The sequence below is a fragment of the Gadus morhua genome, chromosome 3 (assembly GCF_902167405.1).
Source record: "Gadus morhua chromosome 3, gadMor3.0, whole genome shotgun sequence".
Lineage (NCBI taxonomy): Eukaryota > Metazoa > Chordata > Actinopteri > Gadiformes > Gadidae > Gadus > Gadus morhua.
In genome coordinates, this window is record NC_044050.1 from 23,075,085 (window position 1) to 23,093,598 (window position 18,514).

An 18,514-nucleotide genomic window follows, 5' to 3' on the forward strand; every position below is an offset into this window, starting at 1 on the left:
AATTAATTTAATTAATCCAGGTTTTCGACAGAGACCAGATTAGTAGATCTGTCCGCCTGATTTTCTTCTCAAAGCAGAGATTTGAAGCTGTTATGCGAAGCGCAGATGATTTACATCTTCTAACCTTAGGTCAACTCCCTTAGTCTTTTTATTCTTTCCAGAACTAACCGGTTTCATTTTCTTTAAAGAAAATGCATTTTGTTCTAGTCACTGAACTGTCTCATAAAAAGCCTTATGGCCTAAAATAATAGGCTATAAAAATAAAAAATAACTAACAAATTAAAAAATGTTCCCTGTGAAAATTTTAAATAATATTACGCCTAATAGGCCTACTATTAGTCCATGCTGTTTTGTGATTTAACCTTTCCGACCCGAATAAATAATATCGTATTACCGCGGTGCCACGCGACCTCCGAATTTATTTAAGAAGATTTCTGACGGTTTCGAGGACATAAACTAAAGTCTACTTCCAATAGGCAATATTACCTCTTCTAATATAACCTTGATTTCTGTTGACTTTTATGAAGTGCACAACTTAAAGTGTAGGAGAGAGGCCTATGCAATTAAAAATTAAAGAACGCATCCTGTAGCCTATTAGGCCCACACGCTATGGTCATTTTGACCCTGCACTTTAGGCTCTTATATATTTAAACTCAATAACTAGACTTTAAAAAAATGAAATTGTTCGACCTCAATTCTAACCATGTAACCATCCAAAATAATTCATTCAGCACTTCAAGCTACTTCATTGGGACACTCAAATATCAGGCATAACGGACTGTAGGGTCTAAATAATCTGTTCGCCAAACTAGAACGAAGGCCTTAATTTCTCAACTATTTAAATCGTCATACGGTTAATAGCAATTTACAATTTCTTCAAAATGCCTTAATTGGCTACAGCATAACCTAATTAACAGACCGCTTACCATATGGCCTTTGTTCGCATTGGAAAAATAGTAACGTGAAGAGACCGATAGGTTTAGCATGAAACTTATTTTATTTTCCTGCATATTTAGTATACAATTCGAAAGTAATTAGGCCTATTCTGCACAACTAAATCGATTTAGTCCATAAATGAAGGACAAACAAAGTGCAAAACAATTATTTTCAGTTGGGAACATGAGAGTCCACTTGAAGTTTCTAATCGAGGCATATTTGAGCCCGCCCCTAAAGAGAGGCTGGGTCAATCGCTTTGCCAACCTTGATTAATTCATTTTTATAAGAAAACTACGTTTGACTCAAAAGTATGAAATTTAGAAAAAATGATTGCTGAATCCTTACAAAATATTATAATTTACAAGCTCTGTACATAACGCCGGCCTTCCTACTCAATGAAACAAAAAACGGGCCACACTATCATGTTAATATACATTGTGATAATAGATATATTTAATTTGATCTATATACACATATGTCCAACAAAATGTATGCACGCCATGTGACACACACACACACACACACACACACACACACACACACACACACACACACACACACACACACACACACACACACACACACACACACACACACACACACACACACACACACACACACACACATCATCTCTGATCCTTGAAGAACCCTTGGGAGGAGCTGCTCTCCTTGATGGTGACCGTGAGGAAGTTGCTGGTCACGTCCGTCACCAGGACCTTCTCCACGTTGGCGAGCGACGGCCGCCACTTCACCCGCTCGCCGTCGCCCGCTGGGGGGGTCGGAGACAGCCTCTCCAGGAACGCCGGCTTCACCGCGGACGACAGCTCCGTCCGAAGCTGGCTCAGGTTGCTTTTTGACTTGTGCTTGAAGTGCACGGGGGCCCTGTGTCCGGGGGCCCCCGTAGTCCTGTCTGGGGCCCCCGGGCCAACACCGGCCCCGGGTCTCGAGTGGACCGCCTGCTGATGGGGCGCCCCATAGGGGAGGGCCCGGAGGTGCACGTGGGTGTGATGGCGGTGGTGGTGGTGGTGGTGGTGTTTGTGGGCGTGCCCGCGGTTCTGATGGAGTCTGTGTTTCATCGTGGGCCCCGGGGCCGAGCCCCTGGCCCCCGGGTCACCGTGGAGCAGCGCCCCCCGCTGGGTGGAGGTGGAGGTGAAGCCGGCCGCCTCCTCCCCCCCCTCCGGCCTCCTCTTGTGGGGGTCGGAGTGCGCCGGCGTCGGGCCCTCTCGGCTGATCTTGAACTGGAGCCTGGGCTTGGGGCCCCTCTTCTTGGGCTCCGGGGCCTGGCCGCCCGGCCTTGCGGATCCTCTGTGTTCGCGCTCGGGCTCGGGGGCCCAGACGCGGACGCTCTCGCCCCGGTTGACGGTGCTGGGGGGGAAGATGGTGGGCACCACGGCCCTCAGGCCCTCCCTGGCCCGGGGGGGGGCCGTGGGCTCCGGGCTGGGGTAGGTGATGCGCATCCCTCGGACCGCCTCGCTCCGGAACTCATAGGACCGCACTTTGGTCTGAGCCTGCGGGAACAGAACCACAAACCGGCAGAGTGGCACATTTACACACAAGGAGCTAATTTGAATTTTACTTTTGGATTTATTTTACAAAGCAATAAATACAAAGCAAAAAAAAAAATACAACAACTTTAGTTCCTTTTTAACTGTAAGCGACATGAACGTATTTCATCATATTGAAATCAGACCTTTGAATATGCCACTAGAAGCTTCTATTTTATAGCAATATGTACATGGCTTAAATAACACAATGTTTTCATATTCCATTTAGCAAATGCGATCCAAGCCACTGGTATATTTGCTTTAGCTTTCTAAATATAACTAAACGACGGAGTGCGTCAGAGAGGTCGTGACCACAGAGCGAGGATCATAACAACACAGCTGCTGACCGTGAACATAGCTGCGTCATGACTTCGTCCATTAGCATCAAAAACACACACACACACACACACACACACACACACACACACACACACACAGTAACTGCTCACCTTAACCAGGAAGGTCTTCGGTTTGGGGCCCCTCTTCTTGGGCCCATAAAGTTCCCTCTCGCGCTCCCTGAAGCAAAACCGCAACACCCATTTATCGTGTCAAGAGTGCAAAGTTCATCCGGCATTGATTATTGGGAATCGAACTATATCAATACATCGACTCAGATTAAAACCCAAAAAATAGGCTATGAATGAGTCCCTTACCTTTCCTCAAAAGCAACGAAGAGACGCGAGTCCAGTATGTTCTCCTCTGGCTCCCAGGTGCTGTACCTGCAGTAGACATGAGGCGCATGTTTTATCCCGCGCAACACGCGACGATATCACGCGATCCACGTCCCAAGCACAGGCAGCCTGTAGGCAAGAGCACAGCCACCCGGCGGTCCCCAGCTACCGTCTGTAGCATTAGCCACTGAGCTAACGTGTTCAGCGTGCAGCGCTGAACACCCACTGCCAAGCCAAGCCGTGCTAGCGGTGGCTAACGACAGCCCCGCGAAAGGAGACAGCTCCCGCACGCATGCGGCGAGTCATGTGTGCATAAATGGGGATCCGACGGGGGATCCAACCCACAACGATCGCAAAACACAAAACGACATAAGAAGGGAAGGAAGGCGACTTACTTGGGAGACCAGCCTTTCCATTTCACCAAGTACTCCATCCGACCCTGCGCGTTGACACACACACACACACACACACACACACACACACACACACACACACACACACACACACACACACACACACACACACACACACACACACACACAAACACACAAAAACACACATGACACTTGGGTTAGCCTCCGGGAAACAGTGTTCCATGCACCACCGCCACCACTACAGTGATGGTGGTGGCGGTGGTGCTTTCAGGACAGTAGTACGCCACACCAGGTACCCCATCCGACCCTGCGCGGTGTCAGAAACACATGACACCCGGGTTAGCCTCGGGGAAAATGTGTTCAATGCACCATCACTCAGCCCCTCACCACCACCACGGGGCATTGAACACAGAGGCTTCACCGTGTTCAATGCACCAGCATGGTGGTGCACTGAACACGTTGAAACCACTGCGTTCATTGCGCCGTGGTGGTTGGTTGTTGCATTGGACCCAGTGGTTTGGCACCACTTACCCTCCTGATCCTCCGTTTGATGATGGACTCGGCGGCGAACACGCGCTCCCCGACCGCAGACAGCTCCATGCTGTCTTCAAGCGCGTGAAGCACGTCTTCTTCCCGCCGTTAGCTCGGTGCCCGCTAAACCAACGGGGAAGGGAAGAGGGTTTTTTTTCTCAGTAGCTTCCTAGTCTGTGGCGCGGCGCGGCGGACTGGATTCCCGACAGACCATAATACTCCCGGACAGAAAAGACGTCATCACATTTTTACAGTGTTGCTAGGAGACCGCAGTCGGTGGGACCGTTTGCGGCCATGCCATTGGTCGAGGCGTTGCTACGTGTTTGAGGTTGCTAAGTGAAGGGGTGGGGCTTCGAACGAGGGCTGTGAGTGTGGAGTCTCCGGGAAAATGGTCGCTGTGCTTTGGCGCGTCGGGATCAATTTCGCGCAAGGTTCTTTCGACATCGTTCGTCGTTCGTAAACGCGGCGGAGATAGCCGAGATGTGACGACGACACCTTTGTTTCGCTGCTCAATAACGTACATTTCTAGACACAGTGCGTTGAATTGTGAAGGAAGAGAATCGGGAGGAAGCACGACGCACGTCGTTTAATTTAGTTCATCCAGCGATGTGGTTATCAGCCATTAAAATAAAGACTGGAACCATCAAGGTCTCCATGGTTTTCCTCTCTGTAGGACTGTGTCGTGACGTTACCTGGCGCTGATATGAACGACGTTGATATTATGTAAATACAGCCGGGGCTGCATGTAAAGGTTGGATAATACGCCACATCGTTTGAATTATATTTTAAAGTCACCCTTACTATCGCATCATACAAGAAATAAAACGACAAGCAGCTACGGCCGTCTATAGGCTTTCTAAAGTGTATTCTAAATAACTAATGACTTGCACCTGAGATTCAGGCCTAACTGTATCTTTTGAGAACACTACAATGTGTGGAAAATAACCTTTAAACAATGAGGCGTTACGCTGAAGTATCCCCTTAGTTTTCGTTTTTTGATAATTAAAGCAGAATATAGCCTTATTTATTTATTCATACACGTTTTTGGAAAAACAACAATGCAAACCATATTTTACTTGTAGGCGATGAAACAGTCGCCGGAATAGCCTGTGACATATCGTTTTGAATTATAATTAGGCCTAATTATGGTTTAAAAAACAGTAGGTCTAGTCTAATAATAATAGGCAAATATGCTAACTAGACTGGCCTCTAAAGGGCAAATATAATGGCCTTAAATAAATATATATATATGGGCATGTACAATAATTAGATGTATCTAGGTATCCTAAATATTTACGATAATTTTTAGATATCATGAGGCAAAATACGTTAGTGTTTGTCGGCCTACTATTTGTTCCTATTTCAAGGGTATTTTGTTGAATTTAACTTGGTAAGCCATGCAGCTCATAGTGCAATATGCTTTTTATATAGCCTACAGACAATACCACGGCTGTCCGAAGATAGAAGCATTTCTACAATATTTAACCAGCCTTTCTATCCATAATTAAGTTCGTGGAAACTAGAGGTTATATATTGAATGTATATAGGCAAGGGAAACAGGGAATTTAAGCCTGCCGACGTCGGTGATTATTGGATATTTTGTCCCTCGTTTAGTAGGCTATTTCTTCCCTAAATAAACCGAAGTGTAGTTCTTCAGAAGAGAAATATTTTTTATTGATTCCCATTTGGACAATAAGGGCCTTTAATTGTAAAGGCTATCAAAGGGAACGGACAATGAAAACCGGATATCTTTAGGCCATTCGTTTTTAATTAATGACAGAAGTGTCTGTTTTGTTTAATATTCGGATTTCGTAAGATTTGTGAACTGACATTCATCAGTAACAACGTTAACCATCAACAATGCAATTAGACAAATTAAACCTAATTTTTCAGGTCAATCAATTAGGCCTAAGGTCCTTCTCATATAAAGTCTTTAATATTAGTTCACGTGGAATAATTTCATCGCCTTTCATTCGTCCTTTTATTTAAAGGGTTGCAGAAATAGGTCTACAGCTTTACGGCCAACCGTATGGAAAATAAAATAAGATATAGGTCTAAGGATAATTCCGGTTTTACACTGACGCAAAGAATTCAGAAACATATAACGTGATATTCGCCGACTGCATACTTATCTAATGGTTCAACATGGATTAGCTTTTCTGTTGATACCTACGTCTAATGAGCTGCACACGCCATCTTACTGCCTAGGCCGTATGCCAATGTGCGTGCAACTCTAGGCTTTATGGATTTAAATAAAGGTCGGAGCCTGAAGGATTTTTTTTTAGGCCTTTATGCATTCTTTATTTCCAATCCGACCTGTGACCTCAGCCATGGATGTCTGAAATGACTTTCAAATGACCAGACAAGATGGAGGCCTATAGGTGTTAACGCCTATGTGTTCAACAGTTTGCTTCCTAACGCAATGTGCGTTACGCTGCAGGCTGGGACTTATAGGGTAATAAGGCCTGTTAATAAGGTGATGAGGCCTGTTAATAAGGTAACAAGGCCTGGTAATAATGCCTTTTAATGAGGCCTCTTAATGGTGTAATAAGGCCTTTTTATAAGGTAATAAGGCCTATTAATAAGGCAAGTTAATAAGGTAACAAGGGCTGTTAATAAGTTAATAAGGGTCGTTAATAAGGTAATAAGGCCTGTTAATAAGGCCTGTTAATAATGCATTTAAATAAGGCCTGTTAATAAGGTCATAAAGCCTGTTATTAAGGTAATAAGGCCTGTTATAAAGGTAATAAGGCCTGTTAATAAGGTCATAAAGCCTGTTAATAAGGTAATAAGGCCTGTTATAAAGGTATTAAGGCCTGTTAATAAGGTAATAAGGCCTGTTATTAAGGCCTTTGAATAAGATGAGGCCTGTTAATAAGGCCTGTTAATAAGGTAATAAGGCCTGTTATTAAGGCCTGTTGGTAATAAGGCCTGCTAATGAGGCCTGTTAATAAGGTAATAAAGCATGTTAATAATGTAATAATGCCTGTTAATAAGGCCTGTTAATAAGGTAAAGGCCTGTTAATAAGGTTATTAGGCCTATTAATAAGGCCACTTAATAATAAGGCCTGTTTAGAAGGTAATAAGACCTGTTATTAAGGCCTGTTAATAAGGTAATAAGGTATGTTAATAAGGCAATAAGGCATTTTCATAAGGTAAGGCCTGTTAATAAGGTAATAAGGCCGGTTAATAAGAAGAAGGCGTGTTAAATAAGGGAACAAGGCAGGTTAATAAGGCATGTTAATAAATTGATAAGGCCTGTTAATAAGGTGATAATGCCTGTTATTAAGGCCTGTTTATAAGGGAATAAGCCCTGTTATTAAAGGGGTCCTATTATGCTTTTTCGACTTTTATGACCTATAAACGTTGTTAGAATGATTGATAGTCATGTTTAAACATACTAAAGTGTCAAATAATGACGTAGCCTACATGCCTTTCGACGTATCCCCTGCTGACAGTCTGGGGTGTGTGCAGAGCGCTAAACACTCGGGACAACTTTTGCGATTCACTTGTTCACATTTCCGGGAAATCATCTGCGTGGAGGCACTCCTGCCGCGCCCCCATATGCCTGGTCAAATCTGCCCGCGCGCGCTTCAGGTAACCAATCACAACGGAGTTGGGTTGGCAGGAGGGGGGCGAGGGGGCGGAGAGGACGAAACCGAGCGTTGACAGAGAATGCTGAAAGCGCCCGGATGAGAGGAATAGTTTCCCGAAAATCTACATCGATTTTTGTGTATGGTTAAACATGACTATCAATCATTATAACAACGTTTATAGGTCATAAAAGTCGAAAGTGCGTAATAGGTCCCCTTTAAGGTAATCAACTGCAGTACAGCAACTCACATGTCGTGCGATCGACCGTCAGAAGATCTGTCACTGCGCCCATCAAACTCCAGGCAACCCTTTCCCTGCAAAGATAGGCTATAGTAAATAGGAATATCCCAGTGACGAATTTAACTTACAAAATTGTTCAGGTAAATATGGCGTCGTCTGTTCTGTAGCCTAGACCAAGGAACTCTTTCCTAAAACCAGCCCCGGCGACCCCATCAATTAACTTTAACCAACTGCAAAACGGCGGGACAGTCACTGCTATCCACCTCCTATTGGGTTCAAACAGTGACTCAGATCCAATGGTTCAACATATAACTCATCCAGGCCATACCTTCATGACTGAACCAGACCGGACAGGCATGCAGGTAAAAGGAATGAATTAGCACTTTTCTGAAGGGGCCAAAGCGCTTTACAATATTGCGTAACTTTCACCCATTTATGCACAAAAACACACACCAACGGCGGGGTCAGCCACACACTGACAGCCAGCTCGTAGGGAGCAGTTCTCTTGCTCAATGTCATCTCGACACTCAGCTAGGTGCCGGGGATCGAACTGTCAACCATCCGGTTGCAAGTCAACCCGATCCATCTCGAGCCACATGCCGCCCCTTGACTGATCCAGGGCGGACGGACGCGAAGGGAGGAGAGGCTGGACGTTCAATTAGGTTCACGCTAAAAAAAAGTGTGAACCTAGATAAACTAAAGCTACGCTGGACCTATCTTCACACAAACGAAAGAAATTCGGGTTAAATCAAGATAGGCCTGTTCTCATGGAAGTTACAAAAGGGCAAAAAGGTTAAATGTTTTTAAACATTAAACCATTAAAACAACTAAAGAAAACAATCAAAAGGAAACAGGATGTAGGCCTATTTTGTTACATGTTAAATTATTTCTAGGTCGTTACCGAGGGTTCGGGGAGCTGCGAGAGAGAACGAATCGGACGGTCGGCAGAGAACAGTCTGCGGAGGACGGACATTTTCTGTTTTCCTCCTCACCAGCACGCGCACAGAGCGTTTGGAGTCCGGCCGCGTCGTCGGTCTGCATCACGCGCGGCGCGGGAGACGTTCTCCGAGTCGCGCGCCAACCCGCTTATAGGCTACTTGTACGCGGCTTCGTCTCAATATTGTGGGTTAAAGTCGATCTATTCTTCGTGTCTTTGCATCCGTAATGCGGGATCTATTATTCGTGGCTTGGTATCCGTATAGAGCGATCGTAGAGCGATCCCTATACGGATACCATTTAAAATATATTTAGATCATCAATAAAACGTATTGTTGAGTAGGCTATTCCTCCGGATTTTAAGGTGCACGGTACCCGAAAGGTGTTTTGTTCGTAGCGCGTCAATATTAAAGACATTTACATGAAGAACAGACTTAAATGAAGGGAAAATGTGTATAAAAAAATTGAAATTATGTTTGATTGACTCATTACTTGTTTCGCAAGGGTCAGGACAGGTTGCGAATTAGTTTGAACCATGTCTAAATTAAATGATTCTCAAACGAAAGTTGCGCTATTTTATGTCACCTAAATATGAGATGATTATTGTCGGAGGTCACGGTACTGTTGAGTCGCTCTCATTTGCTGGGATAGTAGACGACCAATAACCTGAGGTCTACCATGCATAAGGCCTATTGATTGCTTTTATTTTGTGTGAATTTGTTCTCTATAATGCTGTTTTTAATCATGAGAGTCACAAAGTACCCCACATTATAAACAGGCTTGGCCTTTATATCCCATGCATGCATATAACATATAACAACAGAGCAACTGGCGCATTGAGGGAGCCTGCATAAAAAGGGCTCATTCAAGCCATAACAATTATTTATATCCATCCAAACTCGTCGGTGGCTGGAAATAGCCCGTGAAGGCCCGGGTTAGGAGGCTGGGAGGGTGAGGGAACAGCTGGGGACGCTAGCAGGTCCTGTTCTGATCCGGACACCCCTTGTTAGGATCACCCCTCACAGAACGACACACGGGCTGAGTCGCATGCTCATATCTGCACACGCCAGCATAACGCGGACCATCCTTCTCTCTGGGATTTTAGAATCTACACAATTGTCGGCCGACTTAGATATTTTGAATGTATTTTTACCGCTCGTCGATAGTAGAGTAAAGTAACTTCCTGTAGGTTTATCATTATTATTACGTGCTCCTCCCCCCATGGTCGGGGTGTATTTACTCTAGTTGTGTCTACCGGTTCACTGCCAAACCTCGAACAGACCCATAATTATTGTTGTGTATTTGTATTACACCCGTGTTCTTCCTACTGGGAAAAGGGCCCATTAATTGGTTGTCTCCATATCCGAAAGTTTGGAACGTCGTCGTTGATGGGATTCCTCGGGGTCTCCCCTGGTAGGATGTACGATAAACAATCAGCTAATAATAACATTACATTACAGAATAAATTAGTTAAATTATTATTCTAGAGTGCGGTGTGCGGTCTGCACATGAGGCGCGCTGAGGGTGTCGGAGAGACAAGGTCAAACGCTGCAGCGTGCTGGCGGGCAGAAGAAGGTTTGCACTGACAAACGGGTCGCCGAAAGCCGACACTATTTTCCGACACAAAATAAGAAGGCGGCTCGAATGACAATTCTTAAAGTTACGTTAAAACACCACCCCCCGGGCATCCAGTCCCCTCCTGAAATGATTTCCCCAAATCAAATCGACTCATGGGTTGCACCATACGGGTCCTCCGCCTTATATAGGCCTACAGTAGCGTGGGATAGGTTTCAATGTTGCAGACATCGAATGTCACGCCATATAAAACATTACTAAACGTGCAGGCCTACACTGAACCACGGTCATGGGAAAGACCCGCGGCAGAGAGCTCCGTGCATGGAGTGTTTATGTGCGGGGTTTACATTACCGTGAGAACAAAGAGAAGGCCTTTGATTAGAAACGGGCTAACCTTCTGAACTCGAGTTCTTCGGAGCCACTGAGTGGTGATAGCATGCAGAACAAGATAACGCCAATGCCGTGGTCCAAGATTTGTTACAAACGCTTTAATGGATGTGAATTGTGCTCAATTTAGGGTAGCCTACTGAGAGCATACCCGACAACGAACAGACTAATAAAGACCTGTGCAAAAAAAGCATATACCTTGCCCATTTATATTTAATCTTAAAGCAACGATTTCCATTGACTCTTTTTCATGACAAATAACATTAAACATGGTTCTCAGGGTTCCTCATCTTGTCTAACTATCGCCTGAGAGGTCCAGGCAGCATGCTTTCTGTTAAACGACCTGTGCGTCTGTATGCACTGGTCCGTGTTGTGACACACAAACGAACGCACCAAACGACACGCACACACGCACGGACGCAGCTAACGTCGTGTACACACACACACACACACACACACACACACACACACACACACACACACACACACACACACACACACACACACACACACACACACACACACACACACACACACACACACACACACACACACACACACACACACACAGTGTATTTTACCATTTTCTTTCATAGAATTTGTCCTTCCAAAATTCTTCGCACACATTTTGATGTAGAATTGAGTGTATTAATGACAAAGTAATTCAAACCCTAAAAAGTTGATTATTTACAAGATTAAGTGCTTATTCGCTGATAGAAGATTGGTCAAAAAACCTTTCTTTCAGTTATAAGAGCTTAAATCAGATACTGCATATGATCAGATCACCAGTAGTAGTAACGGCCGAAGCGTGTAAGAAATCACCATAAATGTCAACCATTCAAACAAGGGATCAAGGTAAAGCAAGACGGTTAAAAAAACAAGAAACATAATTGCTCTTTTGTACATTCAAGCATCCAAAAATACCATATATTGCATGTACAACATAAGACAAATATACACATCGTAGTCGGTACGCCGAATTAACCACGGGTTGTGCTACGCCGTCACATACTCCTTAAACGTGACAGTGAGACAGTTAGTAGTAATGTCCGTAATGACGATATTCCCCAGGAAAGGCTTGAACGCGGGGAAGGGCTCCTCTTCACTATGACTCTGGATCGATTCCTCTTTACTATGACTCTGGAACGGCTGCTCTTTACTATGACTGGGGCTGAGAGTGTGGTTCTGTGTTTCCAAGGTGGGGTCGCTCCCTGATGTTTCCTCTGGAAGTGTGGGCGACTGGGCCTCGGACAGTGTTTCTGTGTCTGCTTGTGTTACGGTTTCAGTCTCCGTACAGAGTTCAGTCTGGATCACAGCCTCAGGCCTGGTCCTCACCACGCTCAAATCAATGGGTTCCTCTTGCTCGGTATATCCGTATTCCCGGTTGGTGTACTGACCCGCGGTAAAGGCATTTTGGTCTTCGACTGCACTCTGAGGTGGTGACGACAACGTGTGTGGTGTGCTTATCCTGGAGCTCAAAAATCTCTTACTGCCTCCTGGTTGGTCCTCATTGTCCATGGCAGAAGACTGCCGTTTGAGTCCTTCATGGCTCCGTCCACTCTCGGACAGGCAGGGAACCGCCTCGTCCGCACGCCCCGTGATCAGGTTAGCTCCGGTTGTCAGTTGTAAAGGCTGATCCAATAGAGGAGGTGTTTGACCCCCGACCTCCTCCTGCTTATCCTGCTCCGTCACTTGGGCCTTTGCTTCAAGAGGCGGGTCCGTCTCTGTATGGCCGTTCTCAGCACGGGAAACTTTGGGTTTGTCCTTGAGGTTTTTTGCAAATCCGTTCATGAGCCCGAGCTTCTTGATGAGTTTCATCTTCTCGACCTCGTTGTCGATACTCTCCTCGTCGGGCGTAGGCTCGTCCACCGTTTTAGAGTCCCCGTTCTTTATCTTTGCCGTCTTCATGCCGCTCTCCATGTACTTGCTCATGACGATAACAATCCGTCCGTTCTTGTTTTTGTTTTTGACAATCTTAAGCTTGCCGTTGCTCACAGAACTCGGCGGTGACGGATTGTCTTTCTCAGCGGAGGGCTGTACTTTCTCCGGCTCCTTATGTCCATTGAGATCCGCTGGGAGTTTCTTCAGCTCCATGGTGATGTCCTTGACTTTGGTCAGGCAGCCGGAGTCCTTGTCACGAACCCACTTTTGCTGCAATGCCGGAGGAAGGTTCCAGGCTTGGTTAGCCACCTCTGGAACCTTAGCGTCTCTGGGCTTCAGGTGGGGGGCCTCGTACATCCGGAGGTCGGGCTGGTAGGGGTGGTGCTTCTTGCTGTTGAGCTGGTAGTAGAACTTCTTCTTGCCATTGGCCTGCTGCTCGGCGTCCTTGCCCAGTGGCAGAAACTGGTGGTGCTTCTTGCTGTTCAGCTGGTACTGCTGGCTCTGGGAGTGCAGCATATGGATGGGGGCCGTCTTCTGACAGCTGTCCTCGTTCAGGGAGGCCTCCTGAAGATCAGACAGGATGCTGGATCTCCGAGCAAAGGATGGCACCTGACGAAAGAGCCGTTGATTAAGGATTGGGGCGTCAGTATGGTAAAGACAAGGACTCATCTTGTTTTAAAATTAATTACACAGCAAATTTGTCCACAAGAGACACATTTATGTTCATTATTATAACAATTGTTCCCATGGTGCAATAGTAACTCATCCTCAACTGAAGCTGAACAAAAACTAGTTTAAGATGTGAAAGCATGGTTTTCTGGTAGTTGACAGTCATTGTTGAGGAAACCCTGTCAACTCTGGGGCCCAAGCAAGTCACATGTTCATATGTGTGAGTCGCTTTCACCATTCAGGGCAGCTTCCATGGCTGTGGCCCCAGCCCAGAGGAATGTCACTGGATGTTTTGTGTCCCATCACTGACTTTGTCCAATGTGTTACACCCACACCGTCCTGACAGGAACACAAACCCTCATCTCAGGGGTTCCACTGGCCTTTTGCCCTTTTCCATGATTGATGATTTAAATGTAATTCGTTCCCCCTGATTTAGCATGCATCGCTAGGTTTGTATAAGTTTATAATGGATAATGCCATGTCTTCTGTCAAATATTTATTTGGAGTGTCAGATTCAGTGTAACTGTAAATGTACTAATCCTTTATAACTGTAGTTTTGAAATCCCTGGTTCATGTTACTCTTACCTGAACTAGAAGATGTTTGGGCTTTGGTCCTCTTTTGCGATATCCCATCAGCTGATCTTGCCCTTCTCTTCGGAGGGGGAAAATTAAAAAAATATTAATCACCGTGGAAACCTATTAAAGCTAGAGTTGGCATTTTCATTTACAAGCGTATTTTGTCATATTAGTTGAATGCTCTGTAAATCTGGTATCTGTGGCTGTCCCTGGGCCTGTAATAACAACATCCCATCATTTTATTTGACTTGTAAGAAATTATTGGATGGCTTATACGGAGTCTTCCAGAGGGCAGGGGGACTCCGGGGGGGGGGGGGGGGGGGCAGCTTGTGAGGGAATCATGAAGGGAGGGTTGGGATTGTTTTGGTGGCATACCTTAAATATCTGGCATAACTCTGGCTGCTTATCCCAAATTACCTACTGTACCTTTAATAAGTGTAATTACATGGCAATTGTAAGCCTTTTTAAAAGAGCTATCAGGCCATCTTTAGTTTTGCATATTTTTTTTGACATACTCAAATGTACTATTATTATCTTACAACAATATGTTCCTATTGTGTCCCTTTAGTCATAAAAAGTCAATGGAGGGTCAAGCCTCTTTATATGACAAGTGATATTTATTTAGTCCAATCATACTACATACATATATACTGTATTGTCCGATTCTGCATGCTTTTAATTACAGTTGACTTAGTTTCCACCCTCAAATAAATGAATGTATGTCATGATCTAGGGAGCTTTATTTCTCTTTCTTTTAACCAAGGCGTTTGTTCAGGCCCTACTCTGAAGCAGTAATTCAACCCCCCCCCCCCCCCCCCCCCCTGGCCCACGCGTCTCCCTCACATCTAATTACCATGACGACTCAGTGTATTTTCATAGTCTGGCATTCAGACAATTTGCCCCCCCTGGGGAGAGGCACAATTAGTTTCCATAAAAACTCTCTCCTTTAGTGCGGCACAAATGGCAGAAACAGATGTTTAACGCGATGCTTCGCTATAATTCTGTAATTCCTGACCCCTACACATGTTTTTGTGACTCCAGGGCAGTAGAAGGGGACAGGAGAAGGCTTCTGACCATTTTTACACAAGGTTTTGGCCTTGATAGAAGTCCCTCAAGATGTGACAACAGCAAACATGTGATGGCAGTTTGTGGCCATTGCAGGAAGTCAAATTGACAGATTAAGTCAGAGTGACATTGTTGGCTTTTTTGCAGGCATCTAGTTCCAGCTTTTGCTTCCACATCAGGCAGGCAAACGACAATAATTATTATTACGGTGTAAGTGTGGTCTGTGTCTGCTGCAGGAACTTGTCCTTCGCTATATTGCTGGATCTGCAAATGAAATAGTTTTAAAGCCATATTTAGATGAAGGTGTTCACGTTCATAACGCACCTGTCTTTGAAGGCATCCAAGAGTCTTGGGTCCAAGATGTTTTCTTCTGGTTCCCAGGTGTTGTACCTGAGTAAAGTGGGAGGGGTGAGTGGAGGCAGCTGCTATTGCATATATATATATATATATATATATATATATATATATATATATATATATATATATATATATATATATATATATGTGTGTGTGTATCCAATATATATAAATAGTGTTTGTTGTGTGTGTGTGTGTGTGTGTGTGTGTGTGTGTGTGTGTGTGTGTGTGTGTGTGTGTGTGTGTGTGTGTGTGTGTGTCAGTGGGGCAAGGCGTTAACAACTTCCTCAGGACGGTGGCCAGAAAGGCCTGATTGTTCATTCGCCGACTAGAGTTGAACCACCACGTCGGAAGATGCAAACACGTCAAGCACGCGCAATAGTCAACATGCGCGCGCATTCAAAAACACACGCGCACACGCATTGTTTTCGAGGTGTTTTTTTTTAAACATATTTTCACTGAGTCCACTTACTTTGGAGACCATCCCCTCCACTTGACCAGGTATTCGACCCTCCCCTGCAAGAAAAGACAACAGCATATGAGCGACACCTTCCAGCACCGTGAATCCAATCCAAATGATCCCAATAAAATCGTACAGAGAAATCCCGAGGCTATCCAACGGGGAATAACACGCCTTGCGACAAGGCTCTCTCCTGGCCCGCGATCCCTTACGCGTCAAACCTCCGATATCCCAAAAACGTGAGCACGCACGGACCTTTCTATTCCTCCTCTTCTCGATGCTCTCCACCGCAAAGACGTGTTCCCCCGCGGCGGGCAGCTCCATGTCTGATGGGGGGGGGGGGGGGGGGGGGGGGGAGCGGACTGCCTCGGTTCGCTCGGTCGTGCGGTATCCGTCGAACCAGCTGCAGCCCGTGTTTCTGATCCTCTTCAAGGAGAAAAAGCCTCATGCAACCACGATCCCTCGTTTAGCGTCGTCTCTCACTCTCCCCCCTCACTTTCGGTCTCGATCTGACTCGGCCCGGTCGGGATGGGTCGGGATGGGTCGGCTCTCCGCGGCTGTGTGAGACGGTTTGCGCACGAGCGGAGCGGAGTGGAGTGGTGGAGGCTGCAGCAGAAAAAGCCTTCATGCAAATGGCCATCGACGTGACGTCAGAGAGGCGGGAGGAGGAGGTTTCGGGAGGCTGGGACGCGCTCAGTGTGTCTCCTTCGCTCGTGTCAATGAAAAATGTGGCGAGCGAGCGAAATGAAATGGGAAGGGAGAAGAGATGGGGCCAAATATGCACAAGAAGACGACAAACGATTGGTTGAATCGACCTGGCACACGAATGGTGAATTGTGAGGCGTTTAAATGAAACCCAGAAGCACGGTTTAGTTTTATAATAAATAATTTGAAACGGCTGATTCCGTGATACATAATTGGCCTGATAAAGCCAGGACTTATCGTTTTCCTCTCAATGCACATGCATCAAACGTAGTAGCCTAATTAAAAGGCAAATATCCGGAAATTATTTCGCTTATGAACGGTTAGTTCGGTTGGAATGAGCATCGATATGATCCATCCCATCCGTGTCACCTAAACACCTAGCTGTGTGTGTGTGTGTGTGTGTGTGTGTGTGTGTGTGTGTGTGTGTGTGTGTGTGTGTGTGTGTGTGTGTGTGTGTGTGTGTGCGTGCGCGCGTGCGTGCGTCCGTGCGTGCGTGCGTGCGTGCGTGTGTGTGTGTGTGTGTGAGGGAGTCCCGAAGGAGTCCTCCAGCTCATCAGGGCTGTGGTTGCTGATCACCGGCGGCTGTTCGGGGGTCTCTGGTGGGACTGTCAGAACTAAAACGGCCCGGGTTACGACAGCATATAGACTGAACCTCTGTCCTGAAACCCGACCGCTCAACACTCGTTTTCACGTTGTCACAAGCGAAGGTTATTGCTACCTCCGGCAAATATAGAGACACACACACACACATGCTCAAATACACATACACACGTTCAAACAAACAAATACTCGCCCGCAAGCACCCACTCACACACACACACACACACACACACACACACACACACACACACACACACACACACACACACACACACACACACACACACACACACACACACCACACACACACACAAACACACCCACCCACACGCACCCACACACGTCCGCAGGAACGCACGCAGACACACACACATGCACACACGTATTCTCTCACACAAACACACACACACACACACACACACACACACACACACCACACACACACACACACACACACACACACACACACACACACACACAACACACACACACACACACACACACACACACACACACACACACACACACACACACACACACACACACACACACACACACACACACACACACACACACACACACACAGAGACACACACCCATAGGAATAAGCATATGCATCACACTTGATACCGTTTCAAATTGGTCCCCTAATAAAATTCGGGAGTGAAACGGTTAATAGCGGTTCATGTTCAGCCTATTGCAGACGGGCACGACTGCCCTTCCTTATAAGGACACGGGGAGCCTATACAAACCACAGCAAAATATCACATTAACCAGCCTGTTGTTTGTCTGTTTGTTTACTCCATGTGAATGTTGGTTAAAAAAACCTTCACGGTGCGCCAATACCGTTGGTTGACATTGTGTTGCAACGGGCTGCCTCCCGACCACCAACGGGCAGATAGATATCAGTTCCTTAGAAATGGCCGATGATGAACAGAGAGCACTAATAATTACGACAGGAGAATTGTTGTACATCTATATTAATAGAATATTGACAAGTATAGGCGTTATTTATGCCTGGCAATTGCGAGTGTACGTGACTCCTACATTAGTAACGCAGAGTCACCTCTGGGCTTGGGAGTTGACATTCATAAATAAATAAATACGGAGGCGTCGCATAATAAAAGGTAATGCTAGGGGTAACGTCGTCCTTCTGAGACTGTGTGTGTGTGTGTGTGTGTGTGTGGTGTGTGTGTGTGTGTGTGTGTGTGTGTGTGTGTGTGTGTGTGTGTGTGTGTGTGTGTGTGTGTGTGTGTGTGTGTGTGTGTGTGTGTGTGTGCGTGCGGGTGTGTGTGAAGCACGTGTCGGGGGGACGGAATGAGCTCGTCCACGTGCGTGCGCGTATTAATACACCGCCCTGTGTGAGCGTTGAGGTGGACCGCTCAATCCGGGTTAAACAATGCTGAGCGGTTG

At 45.9% G+C, this 18,514-nt stretch overlaps 1 protein-coding gene across 1 annotated transcript; it reads right to left on the reverse strand.

Moving 5' to 3' along the window:
- Positions 1-974: 974 nt before the first annotated feature.
- On the reverse strand, positions 975-16,504 carry cbx8b (chromobox homolog 8b). The gene is made up of 11 exons (XM_030352374.1): positions 16,052-16,504; positions 15,809-15,852; positions 15,304-15,369; positions 13,924-13,990; positions 11,786-13,278; positions 10,796-10,822; positions 4,057-4,162; positions 3,547-3,590; positions 3,134-3,199; positions 2,930-2,996; positions 975-2,444 (listed from the first exon to the last, which is right to left on the reverse strand). Exons 1-11 carry the CDS (start codon positions 16,118-16,120, stop codon positions 1,563-1,565), a joined length of 2,931 nt encoding a protein of 976 aa, XP_030208234.1. The 5' UTR covers positions 16,121-16,504; the 3' UTR covers positions 975-1,562.
- Between the last annotated feature and the right edge of the window lie 2,010 nt (positions 16,505-18,514).

What these genes read in the sequence shown, in the direction of transcription:
- cbx8b (XM_030352374.1), bottom strand. Translation starts at nt 16,120, where the DNA reads ATGGAGCTGCCCGCCGCGGGGGAACACGTCTTTGCGGTGGAGAGCATC. An exon ending in AGAAGAGGAGGAATAGAAAG is followed by an intron (nt 15,853 to 16,051) that starts GTCCGTGCGTGC and finishes CTTTTCTTGCAG; the next exon opens with GGGAGGGTCGAATACCTGGT. An exon ending in AAGGAGTATGTGACGGCGTA is followed by an intron (nt 10,823 to 11,785) that starts GCACAACCCGTG and finishes ATCACCACTCAG; the next exon opens with TGGCTCCGAAGAACTCGAGT.